Source organism: Rhinopithecus roxellana, chromosome 10 (assembly GCF_007565055.1).
Source record: "Rhinopithecus roxellana isolate Shanxi Qingling chromosome 10, ASM756505v1, whole genome shotgun sequence".
NCBI lineage: Eukaryota > Metazoa > Chordata > Mammalia > Primates > Cercopithecidae > Rhinopithecus > Rhinopithecus roxellana.
This window is the reverse complement of record NC_044558.1, coordinates 83,743,860-83,766,767: the sequence shown is the minus strand read 5'-3', so window position 1 is coordinate 83,766,767 and position 22,908 is coordinate 83,743,860. Positions and strand designations below refer to the sequence as shown.

The window sequence follows — 22,908 nt, the reverse complement described above, 5'->3', positions numbered from 1 at the left end:
TTGTCCAGGCTGGAGTGCAGTGTCATGGTCAGGGCTCACTGCAGGCTCGACCTCTGTCCATCAATCAATCCTCCCACCTCAGCCTCCTGAGTAGCTGGGATCACAGATGCGCGCCACCACGTCCAGCTAATTTTTATTTTTTATTCGTGTACACGGCGGGGGGGGGGGAGGGGGGAGGGGCGGGGTCTTGCTATGTTACCGGGCTGGGCTCGAACTCCTGGCCTCAAGCGATCCTCCCACTATGGTCTCCCAAAACACTGAAATTATAGGTGTGAGCCACCACGCCCCGCTCATCGCTTACTTTATTTTATGAATTGCGTTTACCTCTCTACAAAAGCAATGTCATCCGTCTTTCCCTCCAGGGTGCAAGTCCCCTTCCTTCCCTGGTTCCGGAATTCCCCTCTCAGTGCGATCCCTCTTGGCAAAGCGCTGGCACCCGCGGCTCCTCGGTCCCGCTGCGCTGGCGGCCGCCCTGGCCTTCCCTGGGCTGCCATGAGGCACTACTGCCTTACGCGCAACATAAACACAGACACCGCATTGGACCGGGGCATGCTTTAATCGGGAGGGCTGGAGTAGAGGACTGCCCGCCGAGGGGTGTGGTCATGGTGGGCGGAGCCTTGGGGGCCAGTCTACTGGTGGGCGGGACCCAAGGGGAGCAGCCAGTAGGGAAGTTGGGCGAGTTCCAGAATCAGAGGGCGTGGCCGTGTCTGCGGGTGGGCGGGGACTCCGTGGGGTGGGCGGGGACTCCGTGGGGAGGGCGGTGGGCGGGGCTTACATGCCGGGCACCACCCCATTGGTCTCCAAGTCGGTGAGGTTGCCCCGCAGGTTCTGCTCCTCTTCGAAAGCCTTGAAAAGTGAGTTGAAGTTGCCGGCTCCAAAACCCTGGGGCGAGAAAGAGAAATGAGCCAGGGACCCAGAAAACCGAGTGTGCTAGCTGCCTGTCCCCTCGGGCCTGCCGGAGACAAGCGGTACCTGGTGGTTGTGGCGCTGGATGACTTCCAGGAAGAGCGTGGGCCGGTCCTGCACCGGTTTGGTGAAGATCTGCAGGAGGTAGCCTTTCTCGTCGTAGTCCACCAGGATTTTCAGCTCCTAGGCGGGAGACAGGGGTCTCTGCTAGGGGAGGCAGGTCTCTGTCCTGGCACGGTGAGATCCTTGGAAAGTCCTCAGGGGCTCCTGTACCCCAAAAGTCTGGAAATGACCTCTTTTTCTGGCAGTTCCAGCCACCTCCAAATATATCCCCAAACTGTCCTATTACCATTCCCCTACTACAGTTCCTGTCTAAGGCACCATTCAAGACTGCTGCCTGCTTCTAATCTTGTATCCTTACAATCCACCCTCCCCGCAGACATTATCGGGACCCCCCCTTTTTTTTTTTCAGACGGAGCCTTGCTCTGTTACCCAGGCTGGAGTGCAGTGGCGCAATCTCAGGTCACTGAAACCTCCACCTCCTTGGTTCAAGCGATTCGCCTGTCTCAGCCTCCCGAGTAGCTGGGACTACAGGCGCAGGCTACCATGGCCGGCTAATTTTTGTATTTTTTGTAAGACGGGGTTTCACCATATTGGTCAGGTTGGTCTCAAACTCCTGACCTCAGGTGATCCACCCACCTCGGCCTCCCAAAGTGTTGGGACTACAGGCGTGAGCCACCATGACCGGCTGAGGGGTCTTTTAAAAATCGGATCATGTCATTCCCCTGTTTAAAATCCTCCAGTGGAAATCGGAACCCTCATGTACTGCTGGTGGGACTGTAAAATGGTGCAACCACTTTGGAAAACAGTCTGGTAACTTCTCAGAAAGTTAAACATACAGTGTTGCTTCCTTAAAATACAGATTAAAAAAAAAAAAGGGTGGCCGGGCATGGTGGCTCATGCCTGTAATCACAGCACTTTGGGAGGCTGAGGCAGGTGGATCACCTGAGCTCAGTTTGAGACCAGTCTGGCCAACATGGGGAAACCCAGTCTCTACAAAAAAAAAAAAAAATACAAAAATTAGCCTGGGCAAGGTGGCTCACGCCTGTAATCCCAACACTATGGGAGGCTGAGGCGAGTGAATCACCCGAGGTCAGGAGTTCAAGACCAGCCTGGTCAACATGATGAAACCCTGTCTCTACTAAAAATACAAAAAAAAATTAGCTGGGCATGGTGGCACATGTCTGTGATCTCAGTTACTTAGGAGGTTGAGGCAGGAGAATCGCTTGAACCCGGGAGGTGGAGGTTACAGTGAGCCAAGATCACCCACTGTACTCCAGCCTGGGAAACAGAGCAAGACTCTGTCTCAAAAAAAAAAAAAAAAAATTAGCTGGGCGTGGTGGCGGGCGCCTATAATCCCAGCTACTAGGGAGGCTGAGGCAGGAGAATTGCTTGAACCCAGGAGGCTGGAGATTACAGTGAGCCAAGATTGCGCCACTGCACCCCAGCCTGGGAAACAAAGCAAGACTCTGTCTCTACCGGGCGCGGTGGCTCAAGCCTGTAATCCCAGCACTTTGGGAGGCCGAGACGGGCGGATCACAAGGTCAGGAGATCGAGACCATCCTGGCTAACACGGTGAAACCCCGTCTCTACTAAAAGATACAAAAAACTAGCCGGGCGAGGTGGCGGGCGCCTGTAGTCCCAGCTACTCAGGAGGCTGAGGCAGGAGAATGGCGTAAATCCAGGAGGCGGAGCTTGCAGTGAGCTGAGATCCGGCCACTGCACTCCAGCCCGGGCGACAGAGCGAGACTCTGCCTCAAAAAAAAAAAAAAAAAAAAAGACTCTGTCTCTAAACAAACAAAAGGGAACAAGGAATTACCATGTGACCTAGCTACTTCTAGGTATATACCAAAGTGCATTGAAAACATGTCCATACAGAGCCTTGTTCACAGATGTTCACAGTAGCATTATGTATAACACCCCAAAAGTGGAAACAACCCAAATATCTATCGACGAGGAATACATAAACAATGTGTGGTCTATCTATACAATGGGATATTTTTCAGCCACAAAAAGGAACGAAGCACTGACACACACCCCAATGCAGATGAACCTTGAACACATGCTATGGGAAAGAAGCTGTTCACAACAGGCCTATTTTGTGATTCCTTTTTTTTTTTTTTTTCGAGACGGAATTTCGCTCTGTCGCCCAGGCTGCAGTGCAATGGCGTGATCTTGGCTCACTGCAACCTCTCCCTCCCTGGGTTCAAGCAATTCTCCTGCCTCAGGCTCCCCAGTAGCTGGGATTACAGGTGCCTGCTACCACTCCCGGCTCATTTTCGTATTTTTAGTAGAGACAGAGTTTCACCGTGTTGGCCAGGCTGGTCTTGAACTCCTGACCTCATGATCTGCCCGCCTCGGCCTCCCAAAGTGCTGGGATTACAGGCGTGAGCCATCACACCCAACCTTTGTGATTTCTTTTAATGAAATGTCCAGAATAGGCAAATCTATAGAGACTGAAGGTAGATTAACGATGCCTAGGGCTAGGGTGGGAGAGGGGAAGGGAACAGAAGGGTTGGGAGGTGCTGGCTGAGAGGCTCAAGGTTTCTTCTGGGGTGACAAAAATGTTCTAAAATTGATTTTTTGCCCAGGCTGGAATGCAGTAGCCTGATCATGGCTCACTGCAGCTTTGACCTCCTGGCCTCAAGTGATTCTTTCACCCCAGCCTCCTGAGTAGCTGGGACTACAGGCACGAACCACCATGCCTAGCTAATTTTTTAAAACTGTTTTTTTGTAGAGACAGGGTCTCCCTATGTTGCTCAGGCTGGTCTTAAACTCCTAGCCTCAAGCAATCCTCTCACCTCAACCTCTGAAAATGCTGGGATTATAGATGTGAGCCACTGTGTCTGGCCTAACTGTTTTTGTTTTTCTTTTAGACAGGGTATCGCCCAGGCTGGAGTGCAATGGCCTGATCATGGCTCACTGTAGCCTTTACCTCCTGGGTTGAAGTGATTCCCCCACTTCAGCCTCCCCTGTAGCTGGGACCACAGACACAGATCACCACGCCCAGCTAATTTTTTTTTCTTTTTGTAGACACCTGGGTTTCGCCATATTGACCAGGCTGGTCTCAAACTCCTGACCTCAAGTGATCCACCTGCCTTGGCCTCCCAAAGTGCTGGGATTACAGGCATGAATGACCACACCCAGTCCTATAGTGGATCTTTTTTTTTTTTTTTTCTTTGCGATGGAGTCTCGCTCTGTCACCCAGACTGGAGTGCAGTGGCATGATCTCAGTTCACTGTAACCTCCACCTCCCGGGTTCAAGCAACTCTCCTGCCTCAGCCTCCTGAGTAGCTGGGATTACAGGTGCGTGCCACCATGCCTGGCTAATTTTTGTATTTTTAGTAGAGACAGGGTTTCACCATGTTGGTCAGGCTGGTCTTGAACTCCTGACCTCGTGATCCGCCCGCCTCAGCCTCCCAAAGTACTGGGATTACAAGCATGAACCGCCACACCCAGTCCTAAAATGGATTTTGATGATAGTTGCACAACATAGCAAATAGCTAAAAATCATAGAATTGTACACCTTAAAAATATGGCATGTTACGTGACATATGTCAATAACACTACTAAAACCAAACCAAAAAACCCTCCAGTGGTTTCTGGCCACAAAAGAACAAAATCCAGACTCCTGAATAACAGCTCACATGAGGAACTTGCTCTTGCTTACCTGTCTGACCTAAGTCACCACTCAAAACAACCTCATCCACTCTAGCCTGTTCTTTCTGTTCCTCAGACGCTCGGGGCTTGCTCCTACCTCGGCCCTTGCTGATGCCTCGGCCAGGAATGAATGTCCTTCTTCCCGCTGTTTACATGGTCAGCTCCCGCTCATGATCTAGACTTCACTCAAATGTCACCTTCTCAGAGAGGCCCTCCCTGACTACTCTCTGTAAAGTAGCCCCAGGCCGTCTGTTTGAACTTCCTGCACTGGCTATCTCTGACAGTGCTTTTATTGTTTATTTGTTTGTCATCTGTCTCCTTCCACATAGGCCCCAGAATAAATGTCCCTTGCCCGCAGGGACTTGGTCTGGGCTCCCCTCCAGGCTGAGACGATATTTCTGAAAAGATGGAGCACAGGGGTCGTACTCCCCATAAGGCTGCGGATCCTGCCTGGGCCTCACCTCCAGGACATCAATGTTCTCCTTCACCTTGATCTTGGCCGTCTTCAGCTTCTCCCGCAGTTGTTTGTAGTACGTGGAGGGAACAGATAAGAACTCCATGCCTCTCTCTCTCAAGTGGCGAATCTGTTTCGGAGCAAAGTTGAGGTCAGCCTTCGGCCTCCAAGTTCAACTCCCTTAGCCAGGTGGAGGTGCTGGGTCATCAGGAGGCGGGTCCCTGTCCTAGCTCCCCTCAACTGCCAGGATGCCGTGTGGCCTCTTCCCCTTTCTTCTGTCATGGGCCCCATTAGAACAACTGCTAGATTTATAGAACACTCACCATGTGCCTGCCTCGAGCACTTTTTTTTTTTTTGAGATGGAGTCTCTGTTGCCCAGGCTGGAGTGCAGTGGCATGATCTTAGCGCACTGCAACCTCTGCCTCCCGAGTTCAAGCGATTCTCCTGCCCTTGCCTCCCGAGTAGCTGGGATTACAGGTGCCCGCCATCACTCTCAGCTATGTGTTTTTAGTAGAGATGGGGTTTCACCATGTTGGCCAGGTGTGTCTCGAACTCCTGACCTCACGTGATCCACCCACCTCGGCCTCCCAAAGTGGTGGGATTATAGGTGTGAGCCACTGCGCCCAGCCTGAGCACTTTCTACATATTCCCTCATTATGTCCATGCAGCAATCTTTTGAGGCAGCTGGAGGACTATTCTCTCATTTCATAGCTGGGGAAACTGAGGCATCAAAAGATTAAGGATCTATTAGGCCAGGTGTGGTGGCTCATGCCTGTAAGCCCAGCATTTTCGGAAGCCGAGGCGGGCAGTTTACTTTGAGGTCAGGAGTTGGAGACCACCCTGACCAACATAGTAAAACCCTGTCTCTACTAAAAATACAAAAAAGAAGGCCGGACGTGCTGGCTCACGCCTGTAAACCCAGCACTTTGGGAGGCCAAGATGGGCAAATCATGAGGTTAGGAGATCGAGACCATCGGGCTAACACAGTGAAACCCCAACTCTACTAAAAATACAAAAAAAAAAAAAAAAAAAAAAAAGTCCGGCGTGGTGGCGGGCGCCTGTAGTCCCAGCTACTCAGGAGGCTGAGGCAGGAGAATGGCGTGAACCCAGGAGGCAGAGCTTGCGGTGAGCCGAGATCGCGCCACTGCACTCCAGCCTGGGCGACAGAGTGAGACTCCGTCTCAAAAAATAAATCAATAAATAAAATAAAAAATACAAATACAAATACAAAAAAAAGTTATCCAGGCGTGGTGTCATGCACCTGTAGTCCCAGCTACTCAGGAGGCTGAGGGAGGAGAATTGCTTGAACCCAGAAGGAGGAGCTTGCAGTGAGCCAAAATCACGCCACTGCACTCCAGCCTGGAAGACAGAGCAAGATTCCATCTCAAAAAAAAAAAAGATATATATATATATGTGTATGTGTGTGTATATATATATGTATATGTATATATACTTGAGAGACAGGATCTTGTTCTGTCACCCAGGCTGGAGGGCAGTGGCATGATCGTAGCTCACTGCAACCTCAACCTCCCCAGGCTCAGGTAATCCTCTTACTTCAGCCTTCTGAGTAACTAGAACCACAGGTGTGCACCACCACACCTGGCTAATTTTTTGATTTTTTGTAAAGATGAGGTCTTACTGTGTTGCCCAGGTTGGTCTCGAACTTCTGAGCTCAAGCAGTCCTCCCACCTTGGCCTCCCAAAGTGCCTGACCCCCCCAATTTAAATGTGCTATGCCCTTCACCCTTGCTGCCCAATTCCCTGCTTTACTTTCTTCCTGGGTGCTCTCTACCATCTAGCATTTATATTTTACTTATTTTGTTTATTGCTCCACAAGGGCAGAAACTGTTATTCGCGGATGTATCCTAAGTACCTAAGACAGTGCCTGGCATATAGTAGATGCTCAATAAACATCTGTTGAGTGAATGAACGAATGAAGTTGCTAAGGTCATGCAGTGAACTCAGTTGGCACAGCCCAGGCTCTTGTCCACTCTGCCATAGTGTCACTTAAGGAAGGGGTAGGACCCAGCCTCCCCATGCTCCATCTGTCTGGATCTACAGATGCGGAACATTTAATCTGGCTGAAAGGACAAAATCAATCTTGTAGCCTAATTTCCTCCTTTTTTTTTTTTTTTTTTTGAGAAGGAGTCTCTCTGCGTTGCCAGGCTGGAGTGCAATGGTACGATCTTGGCTCACTGCAACCTCCACCTCCTGGGTTCAAGTGATTTTCCCACCTCAGCCTCCCAAGTAGCTGGGATTACAGGCATGCACCACCACAACCAGCTAATTCTTGTATTTTTAGTAGAGATGGGGTTTTACCCCGTTGGCCAGGCTGGTCTTGAACTCCTGACCTCAAGTGATCTGCCTGCCTTGGCTTCCCAAAGTGCTGGGATTACAGGCATGAGCCACCATGCCCAACCCCCTAATTTCCTCTTTAAAAAAAAAAAAATCTTTTTTTGGGGTTGGGGGAAGATAGGGCCTCACTCTCTGTCACCTAGGCTGCAGTAAAGTGACTCGATCATAGCTCTCTGCAGCCTTGAAATCCTTGGCTAAATGGATCTTCCTGCTTCAGCCTCCCAAGTAGCTAGGACTACAGGCATGAGCCACAAGCCTGGTTAATTTTGTTTACTTTTTGCGGAGACAGGGTCCCATTATTTTGCCAGGCTGATCTCTAACTTCTGGGCTCAAACAATCCTTCTGCTTTGGCCTCCTGTGTAGTTGGGACTACGGGCATGAGCCACTGTGCCCGGTCCTAATTTCCTGTATTTATTATTATTTTTCTTTCTGAAGTGGAGTTTCACTCTTGTCACCCAGGCTGGGGTGCAGTGGTGCGACCTTGGCTCACTGCAACCTCTACTTCCTAAGTTCAAGCAATTCTCCTGCCTCAGCCTCTCGAGAAGCTGAGATTACAGGCGCCCGCCACCACGCCCACATAATTTATATATTTTTAGTAGAGACGGGGTTTCACCATGTTGGCCAGGCTGGTCTCAAACTCCTGACCTCAGGTGATCCCCCTGCCTTGGCCTCCCAAAGTGCTGGGATTATAGGCATGAGCCACTGTACCCAGCCCTGATTTCCTCATTTTTGAGGTAAGGCAACTAAAGTCCATAGACAGCACTGAATCTCCCAGAGACACAGAGCAAGCCACTGGCAGAACTGGGACCATCACCCAGGCTTCCTGATACCCTGGCACCTACCACCTCCAAAGCCCAGGGGTTCTGTGGAGACTGAACTCTCTGGGGTGGGTGGGGCTGTGCCTGCCGATGAGTTGCAGGAAGCAGTGAGGGCATCTGTCAGTCTCCCAGCCCGGAGAAGTGGGCCCAGGACTGCCGCCACTCCTCTCTCGATTTTGCAGAGACTGTCCCTGGCTCTGAATAAGAGAGGAATTTGGACAGGGAAGGGGGTTCTAACCGCTGTGATGATGTCTTGGGTGTTGAGGGCGATGTGCTGGACCCCAGCGCCCCCGTTGTAGTCCACATATTCCTGGGGGAGGGAAACAAGGAGACCACTGTCATTTGCCCCGTCACCTACATCCCTGACCCTGCAAGAGCCCCCAGACCTCTTCCCTGCTCCCCTTTCCCCCAGCCAGGGGCAGCCTCACCTGGATCTGGGACTTCTTCTTGCCAGGCGCTGGCTCATTGATGGGCATCTTGATGGACTCTTCATAGTTGGCCACCACAATGGATCGCAGAGAGCTATATTCTGTGTGCACCTGCGTGTCATCCACAGACCAGAAGCGGTGGAACTGCAGGTTTTTCAGGTACCTGTAGGGTGGGCGGTGGGACACATCTGCTCTGAGTGCCTCCAGGGACGGCCTCCATCACCCCATTTCCACCTTCCAGAATCTGTCCCTGAGCAGGCTCCAGAAAGGAGATGCCATTGCCACCATATCCATCAGAGATTTAGATCTTTCTGTTGTTGTTGCTCGAGACAAAGTCTTACTCTGTTGCCCAGGCTGGAGTGCAGTGGTGAAATCTCGGCTCACTACAGCCTCAACCTCCAGGCTCAATTGCTCCTCCCACCTCAGCTTCCCAAGTAGCTGGGACTACAGGCATGTGCCACCACACCTGGATAATTTTTGGGTATTTTTATTTTTTGTTTTTTGAGACAGAGTTTCGCTCTTGTCACCCAGGCTGGAATGCAGTGACGCAATCTTGGCTCGCTGCAACTGCCACCTCTTGGTTCCAAGCGATTCTCCTGCCTCAGCCTCCCAAGTAGCTGGGATTACAGGCATGCACCACCATGCCCAACTAATTCTTTGTATTTAGTAGAGACAGGGTTTCACTGTGTTGGTCAGGCTGCTCTCGAACTCCTAACCTCAGGTGATCCACCTGCCTCAGCCTCGCAAAGTGCTGGGATTACAGGTATGAGCCACTGTGCCCAGCTGTATTTTTTGTAGAGATGGGGTCTCACTATGTTGCCCAGGCTAGTCTTGAACTCCTGGGTTCAAGCCATCCACCTGCCTGGGCCTCCAAAATGCTATGATTCCAAATATGGGCCACCACACCCAGCCTAGATTTGTGCCTTTATGACGACATTTTTCTTTCAAGTGGAAGTGTCTTGGAACGAAATACGTACAGGATGGCAAGGCTCCCACAGATGGAAGTAAAGTGTTTTGAGAAAAAGGCCCTTGCTTTTTCCTCTGGGTTGTGGCAGTCTTCCTCCAAGCCTCCGTGGACTGTGATGCCCCCAGGGTTCCTCAGAGGGAGGGCCTGTGGGTTGCTTTGGGCCTCAAGTCCACTGGTCTCCATGTTGACAGTTTTATAGTGAATAAATGCATCAGTGGCCTCAGGCTAACTCCCATCATTTTGTGCTGTATTTTCCACTTTCATTTTATTTTACTTTATTTTATTATTAGTACTATTATTTATGTTTAGATAAAGTCTCGCTCTGTCACCCAGGCTGGAGTGCAGTGGTGTAATCTCAGCTCACTGCAACCTCCACCTCCCTGGTTCAAGCAATTCTCCTGTCTCAGCTTCCCAAGTAGCTGGGACTAAAGGCACATACCGCCACATCCAGCTAATGTTTGTATTTTTAGTAGTGATGGGGTTTCGCCATGTTGGTCAGGCTGGTCTTGAACTCCTGACCTCAGGTGATCCACCTGCCTCTGCCTCCCAAAGTGCTGGGATTACAGGCATGAGCCACTGTGCCCGGTCTATTTTATTTTATTCATTTATTTTTTGGAGACAGAGTCTTTCTCTGTTGCTCAGGGTGGAGTTTCGCTTTGTTGCCCAACCTCTACCTCCAGGGTTCAAGCGATTCTCCTGCCTCAGCCTCTTGAGTAACTGGAATTACAGGCGCCCGCCACCTCGCCCACCGAGTTTTTGTATTTTTAGTAGAGACGGGGTTTCTCCATATTGGTCAGGCTGGTGTTGAACTCCTGACCTCAAGTGCTCCTCCCACCTCGGCTTCCTAGAATGCTGGGATTACAGTTGTGAGCCACTGCATCCAGTTGTATTTTCCACTTTACTGCAAGGACCAGGGAGTGGGCCAGTCCACCATGGGGACCCGTCATCTTCACGCAGAGGGAGAGGGCCAGGGTCTCACCATTCGGAGGCGGACACCATCTCCTGATCAGGCTGGTTTCCCACAATGTGGTCAATAATCTCGAGACTGCATTTGGGCCTGGGAAGGGAAGAAAATGGGGGTGAGAAGGTGGCTACCCCCCAGATTGCTCCCTTCTCCATGACCCCTCAATAATAATAATAGCTCACACTTCTGTTTTCGGAGTTTTATTTTTTGGTAGGGATGGAGTCTCTACACAAAGACAGACTCTTTTGTTGCCCAGGTTGGTCTAAAACTCTGGAGCTCAAGTGAACCTCCTGCTTCAGACTCCCAAAGTGCTGGGATTATACGTGTGAGCCACCGCGCCCAGTCTCACACTTACGTAGCATTTACTATGGGCTGGACATTTTATTTTGTCAACTCATATACTATTACGGTCCCCATTTTACAGATGAAGAAACTGAGGTCTAGAGAGATGAAGCGACTTGCCCAGGGTGAAATGGCTATGAAGTAACAGAGCTGGGATTTGAACCCGGGAAAGTTTGGTTGCAGAGGCCATGGTCTCAGCCTCTATGCCACCTCTGCAAGCACCCCCAAGGACTTCCAGGAATTTCCTAGCCAGCTCCATTCTGCCCCAACACACATGCACAGTGGACATGGAGGAAGGGGCATTACTTTTCACAGTACCTCAGGGCTTTCCACCCACCTCTGCCCTGAGAGACACTCACAGTTTAGGAAGTAGGGGGTCCATGAACGCTGGGGCCTCATATCCAGGCAAGAATTGGCCGGTGTAGTTCATCTTCTCCACCAGGGTGTGTGTGGTGTCCCCATACTACGAGTGGAAAACAGCCTGGCTCGGCCCCTGGGAACCCATCCCCGCCGAGGACAGGGCACATTTCTTTTTTTATTTTTTTTTTTTGAGACGGAGTCTCGCTCTGTCACCCGGGCTGGAGTGCAGTGGCCGGATCTCAGCTCACTGAAAGCTCCACCTCCCAGGTTTACGCCATTCTCATGCCTCAGCCTCCCGAGTAGCTGGGACTACAGGCGCCCACCACCTCGCCCGGCTAGTTTTTTTTTTTTTTTTTTTTTTTTTTTTTTTAGTAGAGACGGGGTTTCACCGTGTCAGCCAGGATGGTCTCGATCTCCTGACCTCGTGATCCGCCCGTCTCGGCCTCCCAAAGTGGTGGGATTACAGGCTTGAGCCACCGCGCCCGGCCGACAGAGCATATTTCATAGCGCTACGTAGCCCTGGGTTCCAACCCGTATCTGACCCTAACCGGATGCGTGATCTTGGGCAAGTCACTTCTCCTTTCTGAAATAAACTGCAATCTGTCACTAGTTTGAGCGTTTCTTTGAGGGCAGGGACACTATTTTGCTCATCGTGGTGTACCCAGCACCAAGTTCAGTGCCTGGCACAGGGGAGGTGCTCAATGAAGCACCTACTTCATTTATTTCAGTAGGTCAACTAGATGAAGAACGCAGGAGGGCACTGGATTAAATTATACTGAAGAGTGGCCGGGCACGGTGGCTCGCGCCTGTAATCCCAGCACTTTGGGAGGTGGAGGCCGGCGGATCACGATGTCAGGAGATCAAGATCATCCTGGTAAACATGATGAAACCCCATCTCTACTAAAAATACAAAAAATTAGCCGGGCGTGGTGGTGGGTGCCTGTAGTCCCAGTTACTCAGGAGGCTGAGATAGGAGAATGGTGTGAACCCGGGAGGCAGAGCTTGCAGTGAGCAGAGATCGTGCCACTGCACTCCAGCCTGGGCGACAGAGTGAGACTCTGTCTCGAAAAACAAAAAAAAACAAAAATATTATACTGAAGAGCTCTGTCAGCCACTTTAGCCATCTTTTTTTTTTTTTAAGGCAGAGTCTCGCTCTGTCACTCAGGCTGGAGTGCCTTGGCATGATCTCGGCTCACTGCAACCTCCATCACCCAGGTTCAAGCGATACTCCTGCCTCTGCCTCCTGAGTAGCTGGGATTATAGGCGTGCACCACCATGCCGGGCCCACCTCAACCTCCCAAAGTGCTGGGATTACAGGTGTGAGCCACTGCACCTAGCCTTTTTTTTTGAGACAGAGTCTTGCTTGTTGCCCAGGCTGGAGTGCAGTGGCATGATCTTGGCTCACTGCAGCCTCCTCCTCCTGGGTTCAAGAGATTCTCCTGCCTCAGCCTTCCAAATAGCTGGGACTACAAGCATGCGCCACCACACCTGGCTAATTGTTTTTTTTTTTTTTTTTTTTTTTAGACTGAGTTCTGCTCTTGTTGCCCAGGCTAGAGTGCAATGGTGCGATCTTGGCTTACCACAACCTCCGCCTCCCGGGTTCAAGCAATTATCCTGCCTCAGCCTCCTGAGTAGCTGGGATTACAGGCATGCGCCACCACGTCCAGCTAACTTTGTATTTTTAGTAGAGATGGGGTTTCTCCATGTTGGTCAGGCTGGTCTCGAACTCCCAACCTCAGGTGATCTGCCCACGTCGGCCTCCCAAAGTGCTGGGATTACAGGCATGAGCCACTGCGCCCAGCCCCACGCCTGGCTACTTTTAGTGTTGTTTTACTAAAGACGGGGTTTTATCATGTTGGCCAGGCTGTTCTTGAACTCCTGACCTCAAGTGATCCACTCACCTTGGCCTCCCAAAGTGCTGGGATTACAGGCACACTCTAACCATTTTTATGTTTAATTTTTTAACTTTTTTGTTTTTATGTACTTATTTATTTGAGACGGAGTCTTGCTCTGTCACCCAGGCTGGAGTACAGTGGCACAACCTTGGCTCACTGCAACCTCTGTCTCCTGGCTTCAAGTGATTCTTCTGCCTCAGCCTCCCAAGTAGCTGGGATTACAGGCACCTGCCATGCCCAGCTAAGTAGAGACAGGGTTTTGACACATTGGCCAGGCTGGTCTCGAACTCCTGACCTCAGGTGATCCACCTGCCTCAGCCTCACAAAGTGCTGGGATTACAGGCATACTTTAACCATTTTTATGTTTAATTTAATTTTTAACTTTTAAAAAAAATTTTATTTATTTTTGAGACAGAGTCTCACTGTCAACCAGGCTGGAGTGCAGTGGTATGATCATGGCTCACTGCAGCCTGCATCTCCTGGACTCAAGCAATCCTCCCACCTCAGCCTCCCATGTAGCTGGGACCACAGGCATGCTCCATCATGCCTGGCCAATTTTTAATTTTTTCGTAGAGATGGGGTCTCACTTTGTTGTCCAGGCTGGTCTCAAATTCCTGGGCTCAAGCAGTCCTCCTGCCTTGGCCTCCCAAATTGCTGAGATTACAAGTGTGAGCCACTGCACCTGGCCTATTTATTTGTTATTTGTATTTTTAATTTTTGTAGAGATAGGTCTCCCTATCTTGCCCAGGCTGGTCTCGAACTCCTGGCCTCAAGTGATCCTCCTGCCTCAGCCTCCCAAACTGCTGGGATTATAGGTGTGAGCCACTGTGCCCAGCCCTTTATGTTGAATTTAATCTGGAGGACGTAAGAGCTATGATTGTCTCTGTATTACAGTAACACAGGTGCTGGCCAGGCATGGTGGCTCACGCCTGTAATCCCAGCACTTTGGGAGGCCGAGGCAGGCAGATCACAAGGTCAGGAGATCGAGACCATCCTGGCCAACACGGTGAAACCCCGTCTCTACTACAAATACAAAAATTATCCGGGCATGGTGGCGGGCGCCTGTAGTCTCAGCTGCTTGGGAGGCTGAGGCAGGAGAATGGCATGCACCCGGGAGGTGGAGCTTGCAGTGAGCCAAGATGGCACCACTGCACTCTAGCCTGGGCAACAGAGCGAGAGTCCATCTCAAAAAAAAAAAAAAAAAAAAAAGGAAACACAGGTGCTAAACAGAATTGGTCGTCTTTGCTGAGTGTCTAATGTGCTAGGCACTATTCTAAGTGCTATACACAAATGACCTCACTGGATCCTTTTTTTTTTTTTTTTTTGAGACAGGGTGTTATTCTGTTACCCAGGCTGGAGTGCAGCAGTGCAATCTCGGCTCACTGCAACCTCTGCCTCCTGGGTTCAAGCGATTCTCCCACCTCAGCCTCCCAAGTGACTGGGACTACAGGTGCATACCACCACGGCTGGCTAATTTTTGTATTTTTTTTTAGTAGAGGTGGAGTTTCACCATGTTGGCCAGGCTAACTCCTGACCTCAAGAGATTCGCCTGCCTCAGCCTCCTACAGTGCTGGGATTATGGACATGAGCCACTGCGCACAAAAAAAAAAAAAAGAAAAAAAAAATTGACGAAAACAGCCTGGCATGGTGGCTCCTTGGATCCTTACGATGACCCTATAAGGAGTCATAGCTGAAGATACTGAGGTTTGCAGCCATGAAAAGGAACAAGATCATGTCCTTTGCAGGGACATGGATGGAGCTGGAAACCGTTATCCTCAGCAAACTAACACAGGAACAGAAAACCAAACACTGCATGTTCTCACTTAGAAGTGGGAGCTAAGCAATGAGAAAACGTGGACACATCATGGGAACAACAGACACTGAGGCCTGTCAGAGGCAGGAGGTCGGGGAGGGAGCACACCAAGAAGAGTAGCTAATGGATACTGGGCTTAATACCTAGGTGATGGGATGATCTGTGTAGCAAACCACCATGCACACGTTTACCTATGTAACAAACCTGAACATCCAGCACATGTACCCCAGAACCTATAATAAAAGTTGAAGAGGCCGGGCACGGTGGCTCACACCTATAATCCCAGCACTTTGGGAGGCCAAGGCGGGCGGATCACGAGGTCAGGAGATGGAGACCATCCTGGCTAACACAGTGAAACCTCTACTAAAAATACAAAAAATTAGCCGGGCATGGTGGTGGGCACCTGGAGTCCCAGCTACTCGGGAGGCAGATGCAGGAGAATGGCGTGAACCCTGAAGGCAGTGGGTGCTTGCAGTGAGCCAAGATCGTGACACTGCACTCCCGACAGAGTGAGACTCTGTCTCAAAAAAAAAAAAAAAAAAAAAAAAAAAAAAAGGCCGGGCGCGGTGGCTCAAGCCTGTAATCCCAGCACTTTGGGAGGCCAAGATGGGAGGATCACGAGGTCAGGAGATCGAGACCATCCTGGCTAACACGGTGAAACTCCGTCTCTACTAAAAGATACAAAAAACTAGCCAGGCGAGGTGGCGGGCGCCTGTAGTCCCAGCTACTCGGGAGGCTGAGGCAGGAGAATGGCGTGAACCTGGGAGGCGGAGCTTGCAGTGAGCTGAGATCCGGCCACTGCACTCCAGCCTGGGCGACAGAGCGAGACTCCGTCTCAAAAAAAAAAAAAATTGAAGAAAACAGTCTGGCATGGTGGCTCATGCCCGTAATCCCAGCACTTTGGGAGGCTGAGGCAGGAGGATCATTTGAAGTCAAGAGTTTGAGACCAGTCTGGACAACATGGCGAAACCCTGTGTTTACTAAAATCACAAAAATTAGCCTGGTGTGGTGGCAGAGACCTGTAATCCCCGGGAGGCTGAGACAGGAGAATCACTTGAGCCCAAGAGGCAGAGGGTACAGTGAGCTGAGATCATGCGACTGCACTCCAACCTAGGCAATAGAGTGAGACTCCGTCTGAAAAAAGAGAGAGAGAAAAAAAAAAAAGGCCGGGCGCAGTGGTTCATGCCTGTAATCCCAGCACTTTGGGAGGCTGAGGTGGGCAGATCACCAGGTCAGGAGATTGAGACCATCCTGGCTAACACGGTGAAACCCTGTCTCTACTAAAAATACAAAAAAGAAAAAATTAACTGGGTACCGTGGCATGCACCTGTGGTCCCAGCTACTTGGGAAGCTGAGGCAGGAGAATCGCTTGAACCTGGGAGGCAGAGGTTGCAGTGAGCCGAGATCACGCCACTGCACTCCAGCCTGGGTGACAGAGCAAGGCTCCATCTTTAAAAAAAAAAAAAAAATTTTTTTTGAGGAAAACAAAAAAAGATCCTGCGGAGGCACAGGAAAGTTGAGTGCATGTCCCAGATCACATAGGCGTTCCAGTTCCAGTCCTTGCTCATTTAAACAGAGTCATAGAGAGGTACAGTAATATGCCCAACGTCACACAGCTCATGTGGGAACGCATGTCCTCAGACCCCATCCTTTTGCCTTCTTCAGAGCCCCTGCCTTCACCCCCTTGCTGTCATCCTCCCGCCCTGGGAGGAAGAGAAGCCTGGGAGGAGTGGCTGGTGGCTCCTACAGCCCCTGTACACTGGGCCAGGCATTATGCGGGACAGACTTGAGGGACAATGTCTGTGCTCCAAGGCCCATGGGTGGGATGGTTTGATGGAGTCAGCTGTGGGGCTCCTGGCATCTCAGTGGTGCCAACAGCAGGAGGGGCGGGGGCACCAAAGGAACGCACCGTCTGCAGCACAGCAAACTTCACCTTCCCAAACTTGTCTTGCTCTACCCAGGGCTCCCGCACGATTTTGGCGCCCCGTTCCCGTGCTTTCTGCAGAGAAGATGGGATTGGGGAAGTGGTGAGGGCAGGAGACTTCCAGAACCCTCGCCTGCTGCCCCTGCCAGGAGGCCTCTGTGTGGTCCTGCAGGCCCCTCCAGTTTCTCCAGCCCCAGGTAGGACCCCCAGCCAGCTTCACTCATTACCCCCAATACTCATGCTCATTTGGCAAGTAGGGAAACTGAGGCCCAGGCCCAGAGTTGGGGCTATGGGAGACAAACTAGGTAGGGATGGGTGTCTGTCCTGCCTCTGCTAACTCCCCCTGTGATCATTCCCCCTCTCTAGTCCTCAGTTTCACCATCTGTAAAAGAATGGTTGGATGAGAATAAGAAGAAGATGATTCATGCATTTACTTAGCAAAACTGTACTGCCTGACAGTGCTTATATCATGCACCAGGCTCTGTTCTCGATTCTAACCTTGCTCATCCTCACAGCAACGTTATGCAAAAGTAGTATTATCATCTCCATTCTTTAGGTGAGGACGTTGAAGCACAGAGACATTAAGTCACTTGCCTGAAGTCACACAACTAAGATTCAGACCTGGACAGCCTGGCTCTGGAATGCACACTCTGAATCTCTAGGCTGCCTCTTGGGTACAGTGTTTGGTTTAGAGTTGTGCTCGAGAAATGGTAATTCTGAGGCCAGGCAAAATGGCTCAAGCCTGTAATCCTAGCACTTTAGGAGGCCAAGGTGGGCAGATCACTTGAGGTCAGGAGTTCAAAACCAGCCTGGCCAATATGGCGAAACTCCATCTGTACTAAAAATACAAAAATTAGCTGGGCGTGGAGGCGCACGCCTGTAATCCCAGCTACTGGGGAGGCTGAGGCAGGAAAATCATTTGAATCCAGGAGGTGGAGGTTGCAGTGAGCCAAGATCGCACCACTGCTCTCCAGCCTGGGTGACAGAGCAAGACTCTGACGCAAAAAAAGAAAAAGAAAAAGAAAAGGAAATGACCAGCCTGACCAACATGGAGAAATCCTGTCTCTACTAAAAACACAAAATTAGCTGGGCGTGGTGGCGCATGCCTGTAATCCCAGCTACTCAGGAGGCTGAGGCAGGAGAATTGCCTGAATCCGGGAGGCGGAGGTTGCGGTGAACCGAGATCACGCCATTGCACTCCAGCCTGGGCAACAAGAGCAAAACTCCATCTCATAAAAAAAAAAAAAAAAAAAAAAGGAAATGGTAATTCTGATAGAATTTCCTCCTTTGACAACCCAGCTGTGGTTAGCCCCATCTGGCAGCTGTGGAAACTGAGGCTCAGAGAGAGAGAGAGGACACACAGGAGAGGACAGGGCACCCTCCGAGCCCAGGTGTGTGTCACGCCAGCGTCTAGGCTTGTCACTGTGATGCAGCAGTGTCCTTCCAGCCCTGACCGATGGGGTCCCCATGGCAGACGGAGGCCTTCGTCTCCCAGTGTGTCCAGGCGCGTTCTCACCTGCACGATGTAGTCACAATCTTCCACCTCAAACGTGATGTCCTTCACTCCATCGCCGTGTTTCACCAGGTGATCGCCCATCTCTGTGGCCGGCAGGGAGGGGATGGCACTGCAGTCTAGGTCCCCTCACCTGGCTTTCAGTCTCCATCCAGGCCCTGAACCCAGAGCCCACCCATGGAGCCATGCGTCCACCCTCCCCGAACCCGGACCCCACCCACAGAGCCACGCGTCCACCCTCCCCGGGCACCTCACCTTTGTTCCAGGGGTTGAGCGCTGAGGAGAGGACAAACACAATCTAAGACACAAGGAGAAGGGGGTGTGGCTAGTGGTTCGGGGGGCATGGGGAGGTGCACCCATCAGCCCCTCCCTGCTGACCCAAGACACCCCTGATGGAGCAAAAGGACTCCTGGACCTGGGTTCTAGCTCCTTCTCTGCCTTAGTTTCCCACGCTGGTCCTGAGGGATGGGGCTTACAGCCATGCCAGACCCCCTCCGGATCCTCAGAGGAGCTGCTAGCTCAGGTCTCTCTTGGGGAGAGAACTCCAGGGACCCCATCGGTCAGGGCACTACTTAAAATTCCTCCTCTGATATCCCAGGTTTTCTGAGCACCTGTGGGGTCAGTCTCGGGCCGGGCTGAGGAGGAAATGAAACTAGGAAGGACCCTGTTGCATGGCTGTACGAAGGTGCCAGCAGAGGGGTCGGTGGGAGCTGAATTATATGTTTTTTGCTGTTGTTGTTGGGGTTTTTTGTTTGTTTGTTTTTGGTATTGGTTTTGTTTTTGAGATGGAGTCTCACTCTGCCGCCCAGGCTGGAGTGCAGTGGCGTGATGTTGGCTCACTGCAAGCTCCGCCTCCCGGGTTCAAGCGATTTGCCTGCCTCAGCCTCCCGAGTAGCTGGGATTACAGGTGGCCACCATCATGCCCAGCTAATTTTCGTATTTTTAGTAGAGATGGAGTTTCACCATGTTGGCCAGGCAGGGGTTGGGGGCTGTCCTGGGGGTGGCAACTCACCTTCCCTTGTTTGATTACATGGCTGACCACCTCCCGGGAACCGGTCTCCAGGCCCCTGTAGGCTAGAGGTTCAAAGCCCATCTTGCTGCAGTAGAATGACGCGGCCTGAATCACAGGGTTGCAGCAGGGTTCATGAGGGTCAAGGGGCCAGCCTGGGGGACTTCCGGAAGAGAGCCCCTGGCTCAGGTGCAGAGACCCTCCTGGGAATAAAGACTGCTGCCTGCACATTTTGCTGACAGATAACTTTCAAGCCGGTGTAATTAGGATTCAGAGCATCTGGCCCACCCTTGGCCTGATCCTCCCTCCCAAGGGCCAATCACAGACCCTGCTGGAGGCCTGCCCTTGTCAGGTGGCCCTCTGCCCTCCTCTCTGCTCACTCCAGTACCTTGCCCCGGCTTCTACCTGTTTGGCGTTGCCAACCCAGAAGGTCACAGAGTGGAAGTGGAGGAATCGGCCTCTCTCTGGCTGCAGAAGGAGAGAAGAGGTGAGGTTGAGTCCCTGAAAGTGAGTCTAGAAAAGTGAGGGTGGAGTAATGTTCCCTAGCCACCCTCCTTATCCCAGCCTCAACCACAGAACTCAGGAGCAGCGGAACCTCATGCAGCCTTGCCAAGCCTCAAAAGAGGTTTCTCATGTGGAAGTTGAGCTCCTGGGGGTCTTGGGTGGGGAAGCCCCCTCAGGAGGCCTGCCATGGTTTCACACAGGGAAATAGCCTTATGTTGCAGCAATATGGATTTAAGTTAGACCTTAGAAAGAACTTCCAGATGGGATTAAGAGATTGGCAGGCATTTAAGAAGGGGTACAAGTTTTGTTTTTGTTTTTGAGATGAAGTTTTGCTCTGTTGCCCAGGCTGGACTGGAGTGCCGTGGTGCAATCTCGGCTCACTGCAACCTCCGCATCCTGGGTTCAAGCGATCCTCAGGTTCAAGTGATCCCCCCACCTCAGGCTCCCGAGTAGCTGGGATTACAGGGTTGCGCTACCACGCCCGGCTATATTATTGTATTTTTAGTAGAGAAGGGGTTTCCTCATGTTGACCAGGCTGGTCTCGACCTCCTGACCTCAAATATTCACCTGCCTTGGCTTCCCAAAGCACTGGGATGATAGGCGTGAGCCACCATGCCTGGCCAGGATACAAGTTTGTTAGGAGGGTGAGGTTGAGTCCAGCTTAGTCTGGGGGAGCCCCGGGGGTAAAGCTGAGTGTGCAGTCATGCATGTCACATATCCACTCCAGTCCTTCCTCTTCTGTTGATAAAACCCCAGTCTCTCTGCACTCCAACCCCCTTCTAGACCCAGCCCCCTACATTTCCCACATTTCCCCTGCTTACCTTTGCCCCTTTGTCACTGTAAGTCGTCTAAGGAGAAAGAGAAGGACAGTGAGACTTGTAGGCTCCAACACAAGGTGCTTCTGGAGATGTTACTGAAGATGTCCCACACAAGGGGAGACAGTCATGGCACTTACCATGATTGATCTTAGTCAAACCTCCTGCTGCGAAGACTGGGACTAGCGGCCTGGGAAGTGCTGGGCTGGAGTATTTAACCCCAAGCAGGTCCCGCCCAGGCCTCCTAGTGTACTGGGGGATGGGGTAGGGAGCTGAGCCTAGCCCTGGAAGGTTCCAGGCCTGGGGGACTCTGATCCAGCCGCAGCCTCATTGAACAGGATGGTGTTGCCAGGCCCAGAAAGGGGGAGTGACGTCCACTAGTCAGTGGGAGGCAGAGTCAGGGCCAGAAGCCAAGGTCAAGCTTTTCCAGGACGCTGGGACCGTGACCATTACCGCCCAGAATCCAAAGCTCAGAAGCCAAGGCCGGCTGGAGTGCAGTGGTGGCTCCAGAACTCTTGCCTAGAGGAAAATTGAGGGGGAATTTGGAGACTGGCTCTGAAGTCCTGTTTGCAAAGCAAGTATGTGGTTTCTATTCAGGATGAAAGCGCTGTATTCCATAGCTGTTAGAGGCACGGTAGGAGAAGGTTTGCATCCTCGCTCTGCTACATATGGTGTGACTTGGGAAAATCAACATATCCCTCCGAGCCTCATTTGTAAAACAGGAGCAAGAATAGTGTGGTGGGGATTAAAGGAGATAAGCTTGCTCTTTGGAATAGGACCTGGCACACAGGACACTCTCCCTCAGTGTTGGTTATAATTCATCCTGACAGCTGAGCACATTCCTGGGCCATGTGGTTAGCAAACAGCAGGGAAGAACTGGACCGTGAACCAAGCTATGCTAACTCCAGCACCCACATTTTAAATTGCTAGATTGCCCTCTATACAAATGGGAGATATTGATATCTCCATCAGATGGAGAAACTGAGGCCTGGAGAGGTGAACACATGTCTCCTAGGTCATGGAACTGGTAAGAGCAGAGCCCCAAACTCTGACCTATTTGATTCTGAAGTTGGATCTCATTGCACCAGTGCAGAGCACTTCTCCCTCCTTTTCTCTATTTTCTGGGCCATTCAGAAGGCAGGCGAGGTGTTCCCATCTCCTTATTCTGCCTGTCCTGGGCCTGCCCAGTGTGCCCCAGTGTCCACCCCAGCTCCTTGAGTCTAAATTTCCAATTGGGGCCAGGCGCGGTGGCTCACACCTGTAATCCCAGCACTTTGGGAGGCTAAGGCGGGAGGATCACTTGAGGCCAGGAGTTTGAGATCAGCCTGGCAACATGGTAAAACCTCATCTCTACTAAAAATACAAAAATTAGCTGGACGTGGTGGTGCACATCTGTAGTCCCAGCTACTCAGGGGGCTGAGGCAGGAGGATCACTTGAACCCAGGAGGCAGAGATTGCAGTGAGCGGGCATCACCCCACTGCCCTCCAGCCTGGGTGACAGAGTGAGACCCATCTCAAATAGTAGTAATAATAAATAAATTTCCAACTGGAAAAACTTGAGTGGAGGTGGCCCAGGGTGGAGCTCACAGGCCCAGAAGGTTCCCATGGAGGAGAAGAGCTCTGTGTAGCCCGCCTACCCTCTCCAGGCCAGCAGGAACATCTTGTCCCTTTGATTGCTGTGGCCAACTCAAACCCCCACTCCTGGACCCTGCCCTGGCTTATATCCTAAGCACAAAGGCCAATGTTTACTGACTCAAGGAAGTGTGCCATCAACAGCAGTTGGGTGCAAAGGCTGGCAGGCATCTGGCTCAGCTGGGCAGAGGTAGGAACTCTGTCCCCAACACTGTGGGTCTCAGTCCCATGCTGGGTGCACCCCTAGATGCCATTCCCATGTGTGGATAGAAAGCAAGGAGGGGAGCCTGCAGAGCCCCGTATCTGGAGTCCCCTCCCTGATGCTCCCTGTTCAGGCTGGGCTCCACTGGATAACAGATCAGCAGTGACAGGGTGTGACTGTCTCTGTTCTTTATGCCCAGCCATGCAGAGGTGGATTCCAGAGGCCTTGCTCAAGAAGCTCACTGATCAGATGGGTTCATAGGACCAGTCCCTGACAATATCCTAGTGT

At 51.5% G+C, this 22,908-nt stretch overlaps 1 protein-coding gene across 3 annotated transcripts; it reads right to left on the bottom strand.

Annotated features, from left to right (window-relative positions):
- Nucleotides 1-222: 222 nt before the first annotated feature.
- HPD (4-hydroxyphenylpyruvate dioxygenase) lies at nt 223-21,103 on the bottom strand. 3 transcript variants are annotated; one of them, XM_030938872.1, is made up of 15 exons: nt 20,927-21,103; nt 20,793-20,819; nt 19,873-19,935; nt 19,471-19,575; nt 18,714-18,756; nt 18,462-18,544; nt 16,931-17,020; nt 11,313-11,416; nt 10,627-10,704; nt 8,681-8,843; nt 8,491-8,562; nt 5,088-5,210; nt 973-1,089; nt 776-882; nt 223-507 (listed from the first exon to the last, which is right to left on the bottom strand). In XM_030938872.1, exons 1-15 carry the CDS (start codon nt 20,927-20,929, stop codon nt 501-503), a joined length of 1,185 nt encoding a protein of 394 aa, XP_030794732.1. In that variant the 5' UTR covers nt 20,930-21,103; the 3' UTR covers nt 223-500. The 3 variants fall into 3 exon arrangements, with proteins under 3 accessions (XP_030794732.1, XP_010366638.1, XP_010366639.1); XM_010368336.2 differs by having other exon boundaries at nt 223-503; XM_010368337.2 differs by lacking the exon at nt 223-507 and having other exon boundaries at nt 538-882.
- Between the last annotated feature and the right edge of the window lie 1,805 nt (nt 21,104-22,908).